Here is an 18,803-nt window from a genome sequence, read left to right as displayed (position 1 = left end):
AGATGAACTACGGCATTAAGAACAACAAAGAAAAAATCGAGGGAAAAATAATTTGTGGGTAGAGCAGTTCTGGTGCAATTGTGTGAAATTATTAAAATAAAAAATACAACACATAGCCAATGCATTGTTTCACATAGATGTTGATGACTGTCAATATGACTTATAATTTGATGCATACTGTTGGGCGTTGTTAGTTTACAAATAACATAAACTAGTTCAAAATTGTGCTTCAAGAGAGTTTGTAAAAGTTCGAGGGCCAAAAGCTCCCATCGCTGGTCAAACGCCCATCGTAGCTCTAGGGAATAAAGAATACACTTTGCACTCAGCTTACAGTATGATTGAGCAGAGTGTCACGGTGTGGGTTGATCTTTTAACAACAGTAATTATAGTTTTCGTCAGATGATCATTTCAAACTTTTAAACATTCAGTGCATCATACCAGACAGATTATTTGGATAAACCAACACAGTAATCCATTTGTTCAACCCAAGCAACATTAGTTTAAAGTTTTGTAATTATAAACTCTGAAATTGTTTAGTGTGGTTAAATTGTGGTTTAAAAGGTTGAAAATTAATTACACTGTGGAAAAAAACCCGCACATATGCGCTCATCCAGAGCCTGAACAGCAGGGGTCGCTATCTACTGCTATTACTGCTGTTACAGTAGTAGGTGTGTAGCCTACTTATATCTGCTCTTACAGTGTGTTTGATTGTACAGGTCCAATAAGGCCTAAGAAAAGTCACCTGACAGTAAAACTGCCCTATCGCTTTGAGTTTAAAGCAGGTGCAGCAATCTGCAACCCAAGATCAACACCATACGTTTTTGCTTGGAATCAGTTGTCACATAAGGCGATGAACCCTGTTTGTTATTACTTAAAAAAAATGCACAAATATTTTTAACTCTTAAAAAAACTCATCTGTTCGGATAAGCTTTAGATATTTCTGTAGAATATTTATGTTAGAGAAATAATATAGCCTATAATAATAAGTACTATTCATCAAACCGGGTGCTGCTTTCAGATAAATAAAAAAAGATTTCTAATAGAATTGTTTTAGAAATAAAAATATAGTTATTGTTAAAATAAAGTGGCAACTTTAAAAAAAAAAAAAGTGTGGCGTGTGGCGATAAAAGGGGCGTATGCCGCAACAGCTTTGCTTTCTATTGGTCAGCGCGGGAGTGGGCGGGGTCTGGGGCGTTCCGTAAATTTTCATAACTCCACGGACAGCATTTCCTTCCGAAGTGCGGCGAGTGGCGACGACAATCTGACGTGCTTATTTTAAGCATTATTTTATTTCGCTGTGAAGGATTATAAACAAAGAAAGCACATCAGGAGTTACGGCGAAAAAATAGAGATCATCTCTCAGCATGATGGAGATCGAATTGCCTAAAATGCATCCAAGCCAACAGGTAAATCATATTTAATAATAATTGCGTCACTAGTGTTATAATAACGTCTAGTTTGTTGACTAGTATTAAAACGATACTAAAATGAAAGAAAAAAAGAGTTTTGTTTCTTCTGCTAATATTACTAAGATGTTACATCATTTTGCCCTTTGAACCGGTATATTGTAGGGCATGTGAGGTTATTCAGATGTGATTATTGCTCGCGTCATAAATGTGTCCCCAGATCACTGCCTCCTTATAAACTCCACTCTGACTTTTTTGTAGTGTTTCTAATTTTAAAGTTTCAAGATGATAATCATCGACGATGTTTTGTTTCTTCCTATAACTATTGGCTGTAGTTTATTTCATGTATATTCTGTGTTATAGGAGGCGCTTCCTCTTGTCCCGTATTCTCGCGACTCTCCTTCTCAGCCCAAATTCTGCATAGTCATTGAACTTGGGCCGTCCTAAGAACGAAAGGAAGGAAGAAGTATCTAAATACGTGTAAATCTAAATCATCGCAGTGTTGAGTGGTTAGTAGCGCGATGCGAAGCTGCCGCGCGGTGAACTTCTGTCGTGAGACGCGCGCGTCGGTGCGCTTTGATGTGCTCGTGCGTGTGATCTGCGCGTTAGCTCTCTGCGCATGCGCACTCACTTGCATAAGAGCAGGCGGCTCCAGTCTGGAATGTGGCTGTTTACTTTTACCCTTGTGTCCTGACGTAAAGAAGCGATCCTCAAATTCACGTTATCAGTCTCTATCACAAATAATGTGTTTCTTTATACCTAACTGACAGAAGGAGATAAAAAAAACTTACATTGTTTAGTTATTGACATTTATTACACGGTGCTTAAGAGATCACATTTAGAAGTGAATGCATGAAAATATATGAATCAAAGATTTATGGTAATTTTCATTAATGGGACACTTGAATAGGGTACGAAACCTGGAGGCACTTGACCTTCAGAAAATATTGATTGTTAATCACAGAAGGGCAAACTAAACTAAACTATAACTTTATACAAGCTATTTTATTTTCTCTTGGTTTTATATCTCTTGAAGGGGTTTTTCCATGCTTGTATTTGAAATATGAAACAAAACATCCAAAATCTGAAATAAATAAAAATAACAAACCCCCGAAATAATAAGCACACACACACACACACAGATACACACAAACACCAGAATGGGTAACAGATTTCCAAGTTCGGCCTAAATTAGGGTGTCACTTAGCAGGGCCTTGTCGTTTATAAACTTAATGTCTCATAAAGTACATTAAAATAAATATGCTTTTTACCTTATTGTATTGTGAGGTGGAACAGGTCAAGATCTCCACTTCAAACAGAGACACAGAACAGCTTTAGGTTAATTGTGTTAGATCAGAGTTTAGAAAACAGATGTAAGAAATGCTTTAAAGTGATGTGACACTGAATTAATTATTGTGTAATTACTGTTTAGCGGTGTATAACGTGATCAAGTTTGTCAGTGTTATTAATGAAAATTATTAAGTTCTCCTAAAACTTAAACGTGTGTGCTGATGCCCAAAGTACACATTTAAATATGTCGAAGGGAACTATAATTAAATCAGTACTAAGAGAAACGGAAAGTAGTTTGATGCTTGTGATAATATTTCATTGAGAGGGTGTGGTGAACCGGTTTTGACACTGATTACGTGCTGTACCTTCCTCAACCGTGCTGTGAAAAAAACTAAAATAGAGAACAAGGAGTTCTCTTGTTCCTCCAATGGTATATTCCACATTCCCGCCGACAGTAGAGGAACAGGAAGTGAGACAGGTGTGAAAAATAATCGCTTCTTTATCAGGAAACTTTGCAGTTTTAATATCCGCCTCTGGTTTCCCGTTGCCATTAACCTGGATAATGATAACAACGCATTGAGCATTAATTATGTAGTTAGGTGTGTCTTGCATATATGTTTTCACTTCTAATTGCAACCCCATCAACAAGCTGATATACAAACATACGTGCAATACTCTTCTTAGCCTGTCCAGTTAGCCTCACATTCACTTATGTTTAATACAAAACCCAAGATAATGAGTGTCAAAGGTACATCAGCAGCAGGCCGAGCACATCTGCTTACATCTGATCAAAAACACTTACCGTGATCACAAAACTTATCATACTTAACAGATATTCTTCCTTTCACTTTAAAGGAACAGTTCACCAGCAAATGGTGATTATTTTATATGTCATTTGGACCAATATTATGTTCTTTGTGTTTTTTCTTTCCATGAAACACAAAATCTCGGGCTCAGTTTTAATTTAAGATGAAAGTTTTTGTTTATATTTTGAAATAGATTGCATATAGTTAGTGTCATTTTGTTGTGTTTTTGTCATTTATATATATTTATATTTAAATGTCTGTATAGTTTTAGTTAATTTACTACTTGAAAACGGTTTCAAGTAATGTGCTTTTTTATGGTTCTAGTTTTCATTTACAGTAGTAACACAAATATCAGCGGTCCTGTTAATTATGAAAAGAGAAGACTTGAAAGGTAGTGTATAATTACTTTTATGAGACTTATTATCGTGCTTCTTTGTCTTTTCTTATTTATTTTTTTTGAGCTTGGCAGTAAAATTCACCGCCCCTTTGTATGGACAACAAAAACTTTGTTTCATGTTTCACAGAAGAAAGATAATAATAAAACAGAAAATAATAATAATAATTTCCCAATTTTTTCAATTTTGGACTATTTGTTTCTTTAAAGAAAAACTATAAACAACAAATGCTTTTGTAACACACTCGTAAACAACAGAATGTTTTGAAAGTAAGAAGCTCTTCAAAGAAACATTTCCACTCAGAAAACACCCAAACTAAACGATCGGAAACACACGTTCGTCACTCAAATCGCTTCGAGGAGGGAGAGAGCGCCTCAGTTCATGCTGGAGGAGACGGTCCGGCCTGTCCTCTCGTGAGAGGGGCTGATTTAGCAGTTGTTTGGACGTTTCATCATTTGTGTAGCTCCGCCCCGTCTGTTATCTGGAGCTGGAGAGGATGTGTGTGACTCAGAGCCAGACGGCATGTGCCTCCATGTTGTTGTCTGGAGGCCTCTGTGACGCAACTGAATTATTCTTATATCATTATATTGTTATTAAACATTTTTTATATAAATTTGTAATTTATATGTGCTTATATAAATTAAATTGACTAAGAATTTCATAACTGGCAAAATTATTATTATTATGTTTATTATCAATGAATATATATATATATTCATTCATATATACATATTAATTTTTATTAGTTTTATATTGAACATAAATTCCGTCAATTTAATTTATTTAAAAAATGTTTATAAATTAAATTGACCGAATTTATGTTCAATATAAAACTAATAAAAATGAATAAAAATAAAAAAAGATAAATGCTAAACATGAAAACAATTGGCTAATAATAATAATAATAACAATAATAAACTGACAGTCTTTTTGTATTTGTATCATAATGTCAAAAAAACTTTTTTAAAATACATATATATTACAATAAATATTACAACTTTTAATAAATGAAATTGACAAAGTGCTACTATAATAATAATAATAATAAAAAGAAAAATAAATAAATAAAAAGAACATGAGAACAGTTGACAATAATAATAATAAATTGAGAATTCAGAAACAGTCCTTTGGTCAAAAAGAAACATTTGTGTTATTACACTGTTATAAAACTTTTTTTTATTTTGTATAAATGTGTAATTTATGTGTGTTTGAATAAATTAAATTGACTAAGAATTTATACATGGGCAAAATTATTAATAAAACAATGATAATAATAATAAAATAATCATTCGGTAACAGTCTTTTAGTCTAAAATAATCATTTACGCAGTAGCATCTGAATTGTGCCGTGTTGTCAGAGCTGATTCAGAAGCGTGGAACAGAATCACTTCCTTTAACTCTGCAGTTCCTCTGTTTTCAGGACACACTTCTTCTGCGTTCAGTCCCCTGGGCCTTGTGATCTGAAACTTTTCTACGGATCTCAAATCACATGCTCGACATGGTTTTTCTGGCCTCATAAACAGATAAATGCAAATGTAAAAACACAAAAGCTTTCACTGTGTAAGTAATCGGTAGAGGATGTTTAAGCATTACTGCATATCTCAGACACTGTTGATGTAGTAAAGATTTTAGTTCCTCCAGCTAGAAGACAAAGGCCAAGGTTATAAATGTTTTGTCACTCAGCCTGGGAACATTTTTTAATTACCAGCATTTATAAATATCTCAGTGGACTCATCACTTAACTAGAACAGCGCTGTTAGTCATTAGATGAAAAAAAAAGCCTTTTTGAACAATTAAAACTAAATCTTTTTTATGATATCAATCAAACGGTCCTACAGTAAAATTACTTGATTTTATAATGTCCTCAAAAAATAAAACGTAAAAACATCTTTATCACTGAAGCATTTTTATAATTTTAGCTAGTCATTCAGGAATATTAGTGCATGAAGACAAAAGACAAAAAAAAAAGTATAAATAAGAAAAAACGTATTACTAAAACTTACCATAAAAACATTAAACGTCATTTAAAATATCAGTTCCAAATAACAAGGAAAAATATATTTGGAAATAGAGTTAAAACTATGATATTGTGCTTAGGAATGAAAGTAAAAATTCTAATAAAGTAAAAGAAAAAAAAAAAACTGGCACAGATAGTACAGTAAAAAAATATTTAAATAGGTTACTGTCGAACACTGCACATAATAGAAACCTTAATATTGATAAAGTTCTTAGAAAATGCTAAACATGTTTTTAGATACAAATCTCTTCACACGAAAGGACTTCCGCATGCAGCCTATGAATGTTTTTCTTGAAGTTCAGAAACATGAGGGATGCAGCAGTTGTGTGCTTTTTGAGCTGAACTGACCTTTTAATATTTATAGTAACACTGAGAGCGTGTGCATGTGTTTGTATCTGCGTGGGTGGATGCATCGTGGTTCCCAGAGATGGAGTGGAAAAGGAGAAGCAGCATGTATTATTCACAGTGTGTATTATTGTGCGTGTGCTTATCTGAGGTGGGACGGACCGGCAGGGTGTGGTGGTCGCCTCATGCTCATCTCTGGCGTTTCTCTCTAGGATATGGATCTGATCGATATCCTGTGGAGGCAGGACGTGGATCTGGGCGCGGGGAGAGAAGTGTTTGACTTCAGCTACAGACAGAAGGAAGTGGAGCTGCGTCTGCAGCGTGAGAAGGAAGAGGAGAAGCAGCAGCAGCGGCAGCGGGAGCAGGAGAAAGCACTGCTCGCACAACTCCAGCTGGACGAGGAGACCGGAGAGTTTGTGCCCCGGAGCGCCCCGCTGGCACACACCAACGCCACACAGGTACGCCACCCATTCAGAGGAAGAGAGGTGTGCATGTACACATCAACGTGTAGAGCAGATCTGAGATCTCACACACACACACACACACACATAGCCTCATGTTACAGGGTGCAGCTGCGCGGTTGCTTGGTATCAGCCACTATGGCATAATTACTGGAACTCAGGTGCTACGTCTTTATCAGAAGCACAGTTCTGCGAAGTGGAAAGCAAATGAACTCGCAAACAATCCCAGTATGACATTGATAGGACACTAAAGAGCTTGTTTTCCCTGAGCAGGTTAGGTCAGTTTGTGTTTCGCAGATGTACTGTGTGATTTTAGTCCTGTACAAAGTGAATGCACTTGAGTTTTTCCTTAATTTTCTCAGATGTTTCTCGTAAAGGCCCTAAGAGAAATTAATGTATGAGACATCTTTTGAGTTTATAGCTACAAAATGATGCCGTAGCTCAGATCACTGGATCCTGTGTTGTCCATTGGATCGCTGCTGGCAGCTATATGAGTTTACATGTTATGATTTAAAAACTTGCATGTAATGCTTTTTTCCTGATTGTGTTGCGATCACGTCATTTGTTTGTGTTGGCGTAATAAACTGAGACGATGCGCGTCAGAGTTTGAGATCTCTGCTGAAAGCAGCTCCAGCTGTGCAGCATGAGAAAGGTCCAAAATGACGGAGACGTGCCAAGTGCACAAAAGCAGGGTCTGTTTCGTGCACAACTTAAACAACAACAGGTAAAGCTGTCGGCTTGTAATCGATACTGCTATGGCTTCTTATATGCTGTTCTGTTGTAGCGCACTTACCGTGTAATAACCGCAATAAGGTTTGTGCTCTGTTACCTTTGAATAAAAAAGGTATCAGCTTTGAAATGATGCAAATTGATTTTTTTTTTTTATAGGTATGTTTTTAATAGCAAGTGACTAAATGAACGCTTGAGTTTACTGCTCTTAAATAATGGCATAGCTCAGATATATTCTTTGATCCTAGAAGAATGAGAAGGATGACAAATGTTGGAGATCACATTCAAATCTGTGACTTTTTGCTGACTTTGGCAAGTCTGTGCATACTTTGAGACACATGTTAATTCCATTAATTAAATTAGTTAAATTAGCAATGATAAAACTATTCATTTCATTTAGCATTCAGAGCACACTTTAGAAATTAAAAACCACATCCACACAAACACTTCAGTAGTAAATACAGAAATCCCAATCCCTCTGAAATCAGTACATGAAATCATAGACATCCTTTGTTAATCATTTTAACTGAAAGGTTATTTGAGAAACTAAGTCAGTCCAGTCATAGAATCTACATTCACACGCATGTTTCCTGCTCTGTGTAGATGCACTGGTTTTATTAGGATGTGTTTGACTGTGTACGTGCAGAATGGGGCTTTTGCAGGACAGGACGGTGATGCCATGTCATTTGATGAGTGCATGCAGCTCCTGGCGGAGACTTTTCCACTAGATGCGGCAGCTGAGGTAATTACGGGATATTTATCACCCATATAACACCTCACAGAAACATAACACCTAAACATGTCACTGCACTTCAGTCTAATTATCTCTCTTCTCTGTTGTCTGTGTGCAGTCAGCGTCGTCTTGCCTGGATGCGTCCGTTCCTCCTTCCACAGATCTTATGATGCCTCCAGACAACCCAGCCTTTACCCACAATCCTTTGCCGCCGGGATCTCTGGATCAGGCCTGGATGGAGTTGCTCTCACTGCCAGAGGTGCAGGTATGAACCCTCAACCAGACCTCATTAACACCCTAAAATCAATATTTAAGAAAAATGTTTTTTAATATTTTTTCTACTAAAAAAACAAAAACATTCAGTGTTTTTCGGTCATTCAGTCATCCTAGACCAACTTCTGATGGAAAGTCTTTACTGAGGTTAAAAGTTGTTAGAAGACAATTTTTTTTAAATCTTTTTTTTTGTTTTTTTTGGAAGCAGATAGTTGGTACGTCTTTGAATAGCCATTGAAAGTCATTTTCCCAATACAGATTTCAGCCAACAGAACAGGTTTATTTACACACCCAAGCCAATTCATACTTACATTTGGTGCTTGGCTAGTGTGAATTATGGAGCCTGGCCAGATGAAATGCCACCAGCTTTTCACTTTTCAACACCTTATAAACACCTTAACATAGCATCTATTGTGGGAAAATTTACTCCAAAATGAAAATTCTGTCAATGTTTACTCACCCTCATACCATTCCAAACCCATAAAACTTTAGCTCATCTCTCAAACAAAAATGTAAGATATTTTTAATGGAAACTGAGATTTCTATCTCTCCATTGAAGGTCCGTTGTACTACAACTTTGAGACTTCATAATGTTCATGAAGAAAGTGGAAAAGTAATCCATATGAACTGGTTCAATCCATTCAATTGATTCACAAATAAGCATTAATCAGTGCACATATGTGCAGTAGAACACATGTAGTACTGGTTCTGAGCTCAACTTTTAGGATGTCCTTTTGGACTTTTTGAAGCATCAAACTTTGGGTTTTGTGGACTTTCAGCAGAGGGACAGAAATCTCTCAGGTTTCATTAAAACATCCTCTTTTGTGTTTCAAACAAAACTCTTATGGGTTTGGAATGACATGAAGGCTAGAAAATCATAACAGAACTTTCAATATTGATGTGAACTACTGTAATTTAGTTTTTAGAGAGAGAGGCTGTGAGGTGCTTCTCTGATTTATGCCACCTGTGGTTTAGAAAGTCGCAAACAACCCTGTTGCTGAGCAATAACCACATGACCCTCTCTGAGCTCATGTTGTGGTGCGACGGCCAACTCGGATGTATACTTCATCTGTTTTTGTTTGAGTTTACCCACTTTCTTACCTCAGTATATATGGAAGCTGGTTCATATCTAAACAAAAAAGGTTTAAAGGTCGTGTCAACATTCCCCAGTGCACTGAACTCTGGAGTGAAGCGTCAAGCTACTTCATTACTGAGCAGGTCAAAGTTCAACCAACTATAACTTCGCCAATCTGCCAGACAACGTGAAGAGTATACTCATATTGTTTGTCTCATACAGTATGTGTCTTTGGATTACAACGTTTTATTCTTTTGTATTTTTAGCAGTGCCTCAACATACAGATGCAGGAGTCGTTGGATATGGATGGATTTATGAAACCATCCACAGAAGCACAGGACCCAAACTACAGCCAATATCTGCCCGGGATGGACCATCTCTCATCGGTGCAGACAGAGGTGTGTCCTCCTGAATACATCAACACATACAATGGATCCTTCAACACTACGGTGTCGCCCAATCTCAGCCAGATGAGTCTGAACGTCCCGGATGTGAGGGCCGAGTTTAGACCTGAAGAATTCAATGAGCTGTTTTATCCTGCGATGGAGGTTAAAGTGAACAGCGGTCCTTTCACATCTGACGAAGGAAATACGGTCAGCCAACTGGTGGAGATCCCCAGCGATCCTCCTGTGAACCCCATGGATCTGCACAGCTTCTCCCCTGGAAGCTTCAGCTCAGGAAAACCAGAGCCTCTGTCGGAATTCCCAGATTCTGATTCCGGTTTGTCGCTGGACGCCAGCCCTCACACGAGCTCTCCGGGGCAGTCCTTGAACGGAGACGGATCCTTCGGTTTCAGCGACTCTGACTCCGAAGAGATGGATGGTAGTCCGGGTGACATGGAGTCAGATTATGCCGAGATATTCCCGTTGGTTTACCTTACCGATGGAGCTCAGGGATCTCTCTCAGAGAAACCCCCAGCCGAGGCACTGAAGATGAAGGCGAAGAACCCAAAGATAGAGCCGGCGGAGGCCAGTGGCCACTCCAAACCTCCCTTTACCAAAGACAAGCAGAAGAAACGCTCTGAGGCCCGGCTCTCCCGAGACGAACAGAGAGCAAAAGCCTTGCAGATCCCATTTACTGTGGACAAGATCATCAATCTGCCTGTGGATGACTTCAACGAGATGATGTCCAAACACCAGCTCAACGAGGCCCAGCTCGCCCTCGTCAGAGACATCCGCCGTCGGGGCAAGAACAAGGTCGCGGCGCAGAACTGCCGCAAGAGAAAGATGGAGAACATCGTGGGCCTGGAGTACGAGCTGGACTCTCTGAAAGAAGAGAAGGAGCGATTGATGAAGGAGAAGAGCAAACGTAGCACCAGTCTGAAAGAGATGAAGGAGCAGTTGAGCACCTTGTACCATGAGGTCTTCAGTATGCTTCGAGACGAGCACGACAAGCCTTTCTCGCCCAACGAATACTCCCTACAGCACACTGCGGACGGCACCGTTTTCCTCGTTCCTCGCCTTAAAAAGACTCTCGTTAATAACAACTAGCTCTGTTCCTTCTACGCTCTCCTTCCTGTTTCTTTGGTACTGCTTTTCTCTTGCTAACAACATATCCTAACCAGGCATGTTGCAATAAAGTGACAAAGGCTCTTCCCACGTGGATGTGTTTGTCCTAGCCAGCCACAGAATATTTTGTCAGTCACTTGGTTGCTGCAGCATTGTGCTGGGAAGCCCCGCCCACAATGAAATCTCATTGGTCCAAAATCCGGCTGCACATTAAACATCGTCAAATATGTCGCTATTAGTGTCGAGAACATCGTTGACTCCTGATACTTGTCATTTTGTGACTGGCTAGAACACGGTGTACATTTTACGCAAAGGAAACAACTAAACAGGAGCGCATTTTGCTTTTACACCAACTGTTGAAATGGCAGAACTGTTATATATGTTTCGCGTGTTCTACTTTCCTAATATTCTTCACCTCCGTTGGATTTTGTACTCCTTTTCTCTGAGATTCTTTTATCTGTATGGTTTGTAAATAGATTTATACTTTATTTGCTATTGATATAGGAACAAATGTACTAAAAAGATCACGTTTTAGTATGCTAAACTTATGTCAGGTTTTTATATCTTACTTTACTATTCTATAGCTATTTTACCTCTTGACTTTATGGCTTTATATAATAAATAAATATTTAAACCAGTGAAGTCTTATGCAGTCTTGAATGGTAGTTGGTTTGTTAACCAAGTGGTAAAAAGGAAATGGATATTAACAAGAGAATGAATAAAGGAAGTAGCATCAAATTCAATTAATTCAACATACCTCAAAAGAAGTGACCTATATTTTAGAAACTGATGGCACAAAAACACATCTACTATAACATCACACTGCCCAAAATGAAGACAAAATACACCAACACACCATTAAATTAAAAGACATCAAGTAAAAATGGAAAAAAGCAGCATTTGCGTCTGATATTTCATCTAAAGCATTGGCATTAATCCTGTTTAAGTGTAGTTTAAGAGTCCACTGTATATTATACGCAATGACATCATAATCATTGGGATAGAGTTATCCATTATGTGAGGTTTTGGGCTCAAATTGTTCGTTTTCTTGGAAACAGATTTTCTATTTTGGTTATCCACCAACACTGCAGAACACTACAGTACATACTCTCAAAATCAACCCCAATTAATGAGATTTAACAAATCATAAGCCTTTGAAGATGAAAGGCCTTTTTTTTCAAGCCTGCTCTGCTAACAACTCTCAACTGGATCTTCCTGAAGCGAATGCCCCCCGTCTCCCAGTGTTACACAACAGAGCTGAATTGTTTGGCTGCGGCCCATGTTAAACATGCCTGCATTAAAGCACCGCTGGACAAAGTGCACCAGTAAAGAGTCACTTTCACTCACACACACCCCACCTTTGAACACAACAAACCCTCTCATTTGCACGCTACATTGGCTCTCCATTGTCAGCCAACAGGGCCAACCTGTTCTGTTCACAGGCTTGCATTTACACATCACAATGTTAGATCTTGTCACTATATAAAGCTTAATGTATGATAAAAAAGCAAGAAAAATTGGCTCACTGAATGCTTCTTTTGTTCGGACATTTCCAGTCTTATGACACCATGAAACTGTCATTTGTCTCTCCTGTGACCAGACACAACATAAAACACATAAGGTTATATACAGTAAATGAGCGACGTTACTGAAAATTAAACGTTTAATTTCTTCAGTTATCAGACTGAACACATGTGACGTATCTAGGCCAACATTATCTTAAACATTTACCAATGGTTCAGTGGCAAGGGAACAAAGTCCCCATGACAGGTTTTGGAGTAAGATAAGCATTGCATGAGAAGAAAAGGCCCTGCGCTCACATAAATACAACAACAACACAGCAAATTAAACATTCTCAGGTTTCAAATGTTTTATTAAACTAAATCGGCATTTGGCAATGCACTCACACTTATTCATCCTGACATTATTAGTGATGTTTTAAGACTATAAAATATTATGTAGCATACATAGATTTTCCCCTGAATAACAAAAGACCCCCCCCCAAAAAAAAAGAAGTAAATAAGTTCCTGTCAAGTGATTCATATCACACACAGAAAAAAACTATTACATGAGATGTGAGTGAAGATTCAGCAAATATGTACTCACATGTACACTAGTGAATGAATCTCACTAAAACAAGCCTTGGTCACATTCCAACCTAACGAAAACAATAGTCTACTTGAGGTTAAATTCTTTAAATGAACTCTTAGATCTTGATTTGTACAGGTCTTTCTCAAAAAATTAGCATATTGTGATAAAGTTCAATGTTTTCCATAATGTAATGATAAAAATTTATTTCATTGCACACCAACTGAAATATTTCAGGTCTTTTATTGTTTTAATACTGATGATTTTGGCATACAGCTCATGAAAACTCAAAATTCCTATCTCAAAAAATTAGCATATTTCATCCGACCAATAAAAGAAAAGTGTTTTTAATACAAAAAAAAGTTTCAATGTGGCGTGGCATGGAGGCAATCAGCCTGTGGCACTGCTGAGGTGTTATGGAGGCCCAGGATGCTTCGATAGCGGCTTTAAACTCATCCAGAGTGTTGGGTCTTGCGTCTCTCAACTTTTTCTTCATAATATCCCACAGATTCTCTATGGGGTTCAGGTCAGGAGAGTTGGCAGGCCAATTGAGCACATTAATACCATGGTCAGTAAACCATTTACCAGTGGTTTTGGCACTGTGTAAGGTCGTGCTAAAAAACGAAATCTTCATGTCCATAAAGCTTTTCAGCATATGGAAGCATGAAGTGCTCCAAAATCTCCTGATAGCTAGCTGCATTGACCCTGCCCTTGATAAAACACAGTGGACCAACACCAGCAGCTGACATGGCACCCCAGACCATCACTGACTGTGGGTACTTGACACTGGACTTCAGGCATTTTGGCATTTCCTTCTCCCCAGTCTTCCTCCAGACTCTGGCACCTTGATTTCCGAATGACATGCAAAATTTGCTTTCATCCGAAAAAAGTACTTTGGACACTGAGCAACAGTCCAGTGCTGCTTCCCTGACGCCTGTGCACGGTGGCTCTGGATGTTTCTACTTCAGACTCAGTCCACTGCTTCCACAGGTCCCCCAAGGTCTGGAATCGGTCCTTCTCCACAATCTTCCTCAGGGTCCGGTCACCTCTTCTCGTTGGGCAGCGTTTTGTGCCACACTTTTTCCTTCCCACAGACTTCCCACTGAGGTGCCTTGATACAGCACTCTGGGAACAGCCTATTCGTTCAGAAATTTCCTTCTGTGTCTGACCCTCTCGCTTGAGGGTGTCAATGATGGCCTTCTGGACAGCAGTCAGGTCGGCAGTCTTACCCATGATTGCGGTTTTGAGTAATGAACCGGCTGGGAGTTTTTAAAAGCCTCAGGAATCTTTTGCAGGTGTTTAGAGTTAATTAGTTGATTCAGATGATTAGGTTAATAGCTCGTTTAGAGAACCTTTTCATGATATGCTAATTTTTTGAGATAGGAATTTGGGGTTTTCATGAGCTGTATGCCAAAATCTTCAGTATTAAAACAATAAAAGACCTGAAATATTTCAGTTGGTGTGCAATGGATCTAAAATATATGAAAGTTTAATTTTTATCATTACATTATGGAAAATAATGAACTTTTATCACAATATGCTAATTTTTTGAGAAGGACCTGTATTACCATAACACTCCCACACTTTTGACTTAGTTTTGTAATTCACATTATTCTCAATGACGATTCATTAAATTATTAGTACTTCGGACACATTTACCTTTGTACGGCAACATTCAGTCATCTCAATAATCTGCAAGACTGGGAATTTCACTTGTGGGACATGTTCGGGGGATTGCACAACAGATTTGAGAAAGTTTTAACAGGCATGTAAGTGCTGCTTCATTCACTGCTACACTATAGACACTATAGATGTGGCATGCATTGTACCAAATTTTCTGTACCACAGTAAGGTCCTGAGTTCCTTTAAAGTTATTTCCTTTCATGAGGCCGTGGTTGGACTGTTGTCCTGCGTAATCCCCAAAATTGTTTTAATTTCCTCCTCCTTTGCCTCCACCAAAGTTATTTATTTTTATAAAAATTGGGTTATTAGCAGGACTCATCTTAGTCATAATGTAGATATAATTCAATCCACTTTTTTCTGTTTATTATAAAATTATATAAATATAGTATTTTTAAAGAAATTAACTGTGCATTAAATTGATCAAACGTGACACTAAAGTAGTAATAACTGGAGTAATGATGCTGACAATACAGCTTTGATCACAGAAATAAATTACATTTTAACATATATGACAATAGAAAACAGTTATTTAAACTGTAATAATATTTCTGAATTGTTACTGCATTTTTGATTAAATAATTACACCCTTGGTGAGCATAAGATAATTCTTTCTATAACATTAAAAATAATAATTATCTAGTTCCAAACCTAAATTTATCAATTTACAATTTAATCTTTAATGTATTGATTAAATTGTAAATTGATAAACTGAGTTTTGGAATTAGAGAATTCATTTTTTATGCTTTAGAAAGAAGTTTCTAATGATTCTCTGCCCCATGTTACTACAAAAAACAAAACAAAACAAAAAAGACAAGTATTTCTGAGTGATTGATTGATTGCAATGGGTTAACACATAGTATAATGAAAAATATAATTTTTTCAGCTTTGGAAATGTTCCTGTGCTTATCCATACAGTGATCCTCTATTTCACCAGAGACTAAAAACAAAGCAGCCAAAGATACAGCATTCACTGTGCTTTTACCGCAGGAGTATTCACACCTGAGTACAAACTGCAGATGTAATCGACACACAGGATCACATGTCATCTTACCTCAGCCAAAGTTTCCTCCTCTGCACATGAGACTGCCTCCGCCTCCATCTGACAACAGAAAAGCACATCATGATCCAAAACAACATGTTATTGTATTACCTACAACAACTTTACATTATTACTGTAAGCCTCGACAAATGTCAAAATGTATATTTGAGAATCAGAATAGGCAGTAACTGTAGATAAGAAACATATTACTTACATCTCTGATTAGAAACAGCTTGCATCTCCTGCTTTGGAAGTGCTTTTCTTACTCCACAGTTATGTGGGTTGATTGTGTGATATTTTTGTGCTGATGAAAAAGGAAAAGTTTTATTTTTTTTTAAAGCAAAACACAAATCTGTTTGCTCAGCTGCTGAATAAAACCTGTAAAAACAAGTATTTTTTGGTGTTCTAACATAACATCATGGACACAAAACTTGTGCATGATACATCACAAAAAACACTCAAAATTGTGAGACATAAACTCATAATTGTGGGTCAGGGTTCTGATATAAGAAGCTGTAATAAACTCCATGGTGGAAATGGGCTTCCATAGGACTGAACATGAATACACCACAAAGCTTAAACCTTGTGAGTGCATGTTAGCTGGATTTCTCATTACCTGAGGAAAGATGATCACTGATAGTATCATCGACCAAAGTGTTTTACTGCTGCTGTTTCTATATGCATTAAATATTACGCCACAGGACTGTTTGACTGATTGATTCTGATTGGCTGATTTACAGACGTTCAGAGGTCATAATTAAGGTACAGTAACCCAGAAATAAAACTGAAAAATGTGCTCATCCTCAGACCATCCAAGATGTAGACGAGTTTGTAACTTCATCAGAACAGATTTGTAATCATGTAGCATTGCTTCACTTGCTCACAATGGATGCTCTGTGCTGTTTTTAACTGTGTGACACTCAAAAATGCTTCACAGAATACTCTGATGCTTTCTGAACCATATTGACATGTATCAATTATTATTATTACTAATATTAAGGATGGCTTCTAGCTGTCTGTTCCTGATGCAGACACATAGCAAAGTGAATACAATTAGTTATAAAGCAAAACTTGACTGTGATCTGATGGTCTCAAAACTGAGTCCACCGATAAACAGCTTCCAGAGCTGCCCTGTTCACATAAAACACAGTTAGGCCTAATAATCAGGCTTGAACTTTCGCCTTTTTAGAAATATGCGTCATTAGACAGATAAAACTGGATCTGCCCTCTATATTACATAATGCTCCAAAGCTATTAAATGAATTGTTTAAAGCTGAAATGACATATTTGTTTATTACAACATTTAACCCGCAGAGCTGGTTTGGTTTTGTGAGGCTGTTCACGTGGGACTGGATTGATGGATGACATCCGGCCGTGCCTTTGCCAAATTCAGTAATGGATCTAAATATAATATTCATTAGATCGAGTGACGTAAACCCACCAATCCATCCTAATTGGCTGAAAGACCGACGCTAAAAAAAATGCCTATGCTTATGAATATTAATTAGGGTATGTGATTGGATGTTCCAGATTAACAGCCGTGCAACGTCATTATGGCCTTTGTTAATATTCATGATCTCAGCCAGTGAGATTTATATTTTCACCAGTGGTCGTAGGTTTCTATCGAATGATATCTAAAGGAACAGGAATTTCCAACGACTGCTTACACACAGAACATAAGCTAAATTCAGCAAAAAAAAAAAAAAAAAAAAAAAAAAAAAACCGCTAACGTTTGTCAACCCCATGCCTAACTAACAAAAACAGCAGCCCATTACGATAGTTGAACTGTAAAACCAAGAGATTCGTGTTTCAATTGAAAATATTAATGTTACGTTATCATGTGCACGTTATCTGCTCTGAACTCGGTCATAGACACTACTTTAACATGACAGTAGAAGGCAGCACAGTGTATACAAAGCCAGTGTAATAAACCGACATAAGATATCTTTTACTATGGATACTGTTAACACAAACTCCGTATAATAGCAGGAATACTGTCAAGCGGTACCTGCATGCAGCTTGAGCGCCGCTCGGAGAGAAGCGATGATACACTTCCGCCACCGGAGGCGCTGCCGGACACTTCCGGGTACATTTTAGATGTTGGGAGCTCTTTGATCCAAAAAAAAAAAAAAAAAAAGTTCTTACACTGTCGAATTTTTTTCTGATACTCTCTAAGGCAGTGGACATTTGCATCAGTTTATGTTAGACACACACGTTCACCTATCAGTATCATCTGTCAGTACGGGTGCCAAATGCTGGCATTGTTATGAACACACTTTTTATATAGTAATCAAGGATACCGATATATTATTAGAGACAGGTGATCTGTTTACTTATGTTAATCTATATTGTTCTGTTAATGTTGAAATGCAAAAAAAAAAAAAAAAAAAAAAAAAAAAAAATGGTGTTACAGGTAAGCGTGGTCTTTGTGTGTATTCCTTTGTAATTTTTATTATGTACATGCAATAAACTTAAAATAAACTGCCAAAATTGAATGGCCTGAATCTGAACTTGGAACTTATATCTTAAACATTTTATTTATTTATTTATTTATTTCATCTGCCCATCCATCTATTTGGGGTCTTCAGGTCCACTGAAAAAAAAACTATATATATATAGCCTATAATATTTTTGGTATGGTTAAAGTCTGTAGGTTAAATGTGATCCTACTCATCTTATAAGGGCTGGATGGTGAACATTTTTGGAAATCTGCCCAGAATGTGATCATGTGAATTTCCTGCCTGTAAAAATGCTTCAGTGAAGAATCTGAAGAAGTAAGAGTCTGAGCTGGCAGTGCAACATAAAATTATTAAAAATCTCTGGCAGTGTACTGAATCATATATCTTGTTTGAACAACGTGTGTCTTATCTTGTTGATGATAACATAATTGCACTATAATGGAGGTGATGCAACTTAATCAAGACACTGCGGTTGTGATGAGTGTACACAACTCCAG

General features: G+C 37.5%; 1 protein-coding gene and 1 long non-coding RNA gene across 5 annotated transcripts; one reads left to right on the top strand and one right to left on the bottom strand.

Annotated features, from left to right (window-relative positions):
• The first annotated feature begins 1,203 nt into the window (after positions 1–1,203).
• Positions 1,204–11,675, top strand: LOC113053557 (nuclear factor erythroid 2-related factor 2-like). 2 transcript variants are annotated; one of them, XM_026218679.1, is made up of 5 exons: positions 1,204–1,406; positions 6,471–6,716; positions 8,095–8,190; positions 8,300–8,446; positions 9,799–11,675. In XM_026218679.1, exons 1-5 carry the CDS (start codon positions 1,365–1,367, stop codon positions 11,017–11,019), a joined length of 1,752 nt encoding a protein of 583 aa, XP_026074464.1. In that variant the 5' UTR covers positions 1,204–1,364; the 3' UTR covers positions 11,020–11,675. The 2 variants fall into 2 exon arrangements, with proteins under 2 accessions (XP_026074464.1, XP_026074463.1); XM_026218678.1 differs by having other exon boundaries at positions 1,365–1,406; positions 9,796–11,675.
• On the bottom strand, positions 1,417–18,132 carry LOC113053558 (uncharacterized). 3 transcript variants are annotated; one of them, XR_003277248.1, is made up of 5 exons: positions 17,856–18,132; positions 16,062–16,151; positions 15,860–15,907; positions 12,564–12,627; positions 8,371–8,478 (listed from the first exon to the last, which is right to left on the bottom strand). It is a non-coding gene; the product is annotated as an uncharacterized LOC113053558 (long non-coding RNA). The 3 variants fall into 3 exon arrangements; XR_003277247.1 differs by lacking the exon at positions 8,371–8,478 and adding an exon at positions 1,417–3,251 and having other exon boundaries at positions 16,062–18,132; XR_003277246.1 differs by having other exon boundaries at positions 16,062–18,132.
• Positions 18,133–18,803: the final 671 nt, after the last annotated feature.

Source organism: Carassius auratus, chromosome 34, assembly GCF_003368295.1.
Source record: "Carassius auratus strain Wakin chromosome 34, ASM336829v1, whole genome shotgun sequence".
Taxonomy (NCBI): Eukaryota; Metazoa; Chordata; class Actinopteri; order Cypriniformes; family Cyprinidae; genus Carassius; species Carassius auratus.
Note: the sequence above shows the minus strand (reverse complement) of the source record. Positions and strands in the feature narration are given on the sequence as shown.

Bases quoted from the DNA above. Each gene is read 5' to 3' on its own strand.
- LOC113053557 (XM_026218678.1), top strand. From the start codon at position 1,365: ATGATGGAGATCGAATTGCCTAAAATGCATCCAAGCCAACAG. The intron at 1,407-6,470 runs GTAAATCATATT...GTTTCTCTCTAG, and splicing joins AAATGCATCCAAGCCAACAG to GATATGGATCTGATCGATAT. The intron at 8,447-9,795 runs GTATGAACCCTC...TTGTATTTTTAG, and splicing joins TCTCACTGCCAGAGGTGCAG to CAGTGCCTCAACATACAGAT.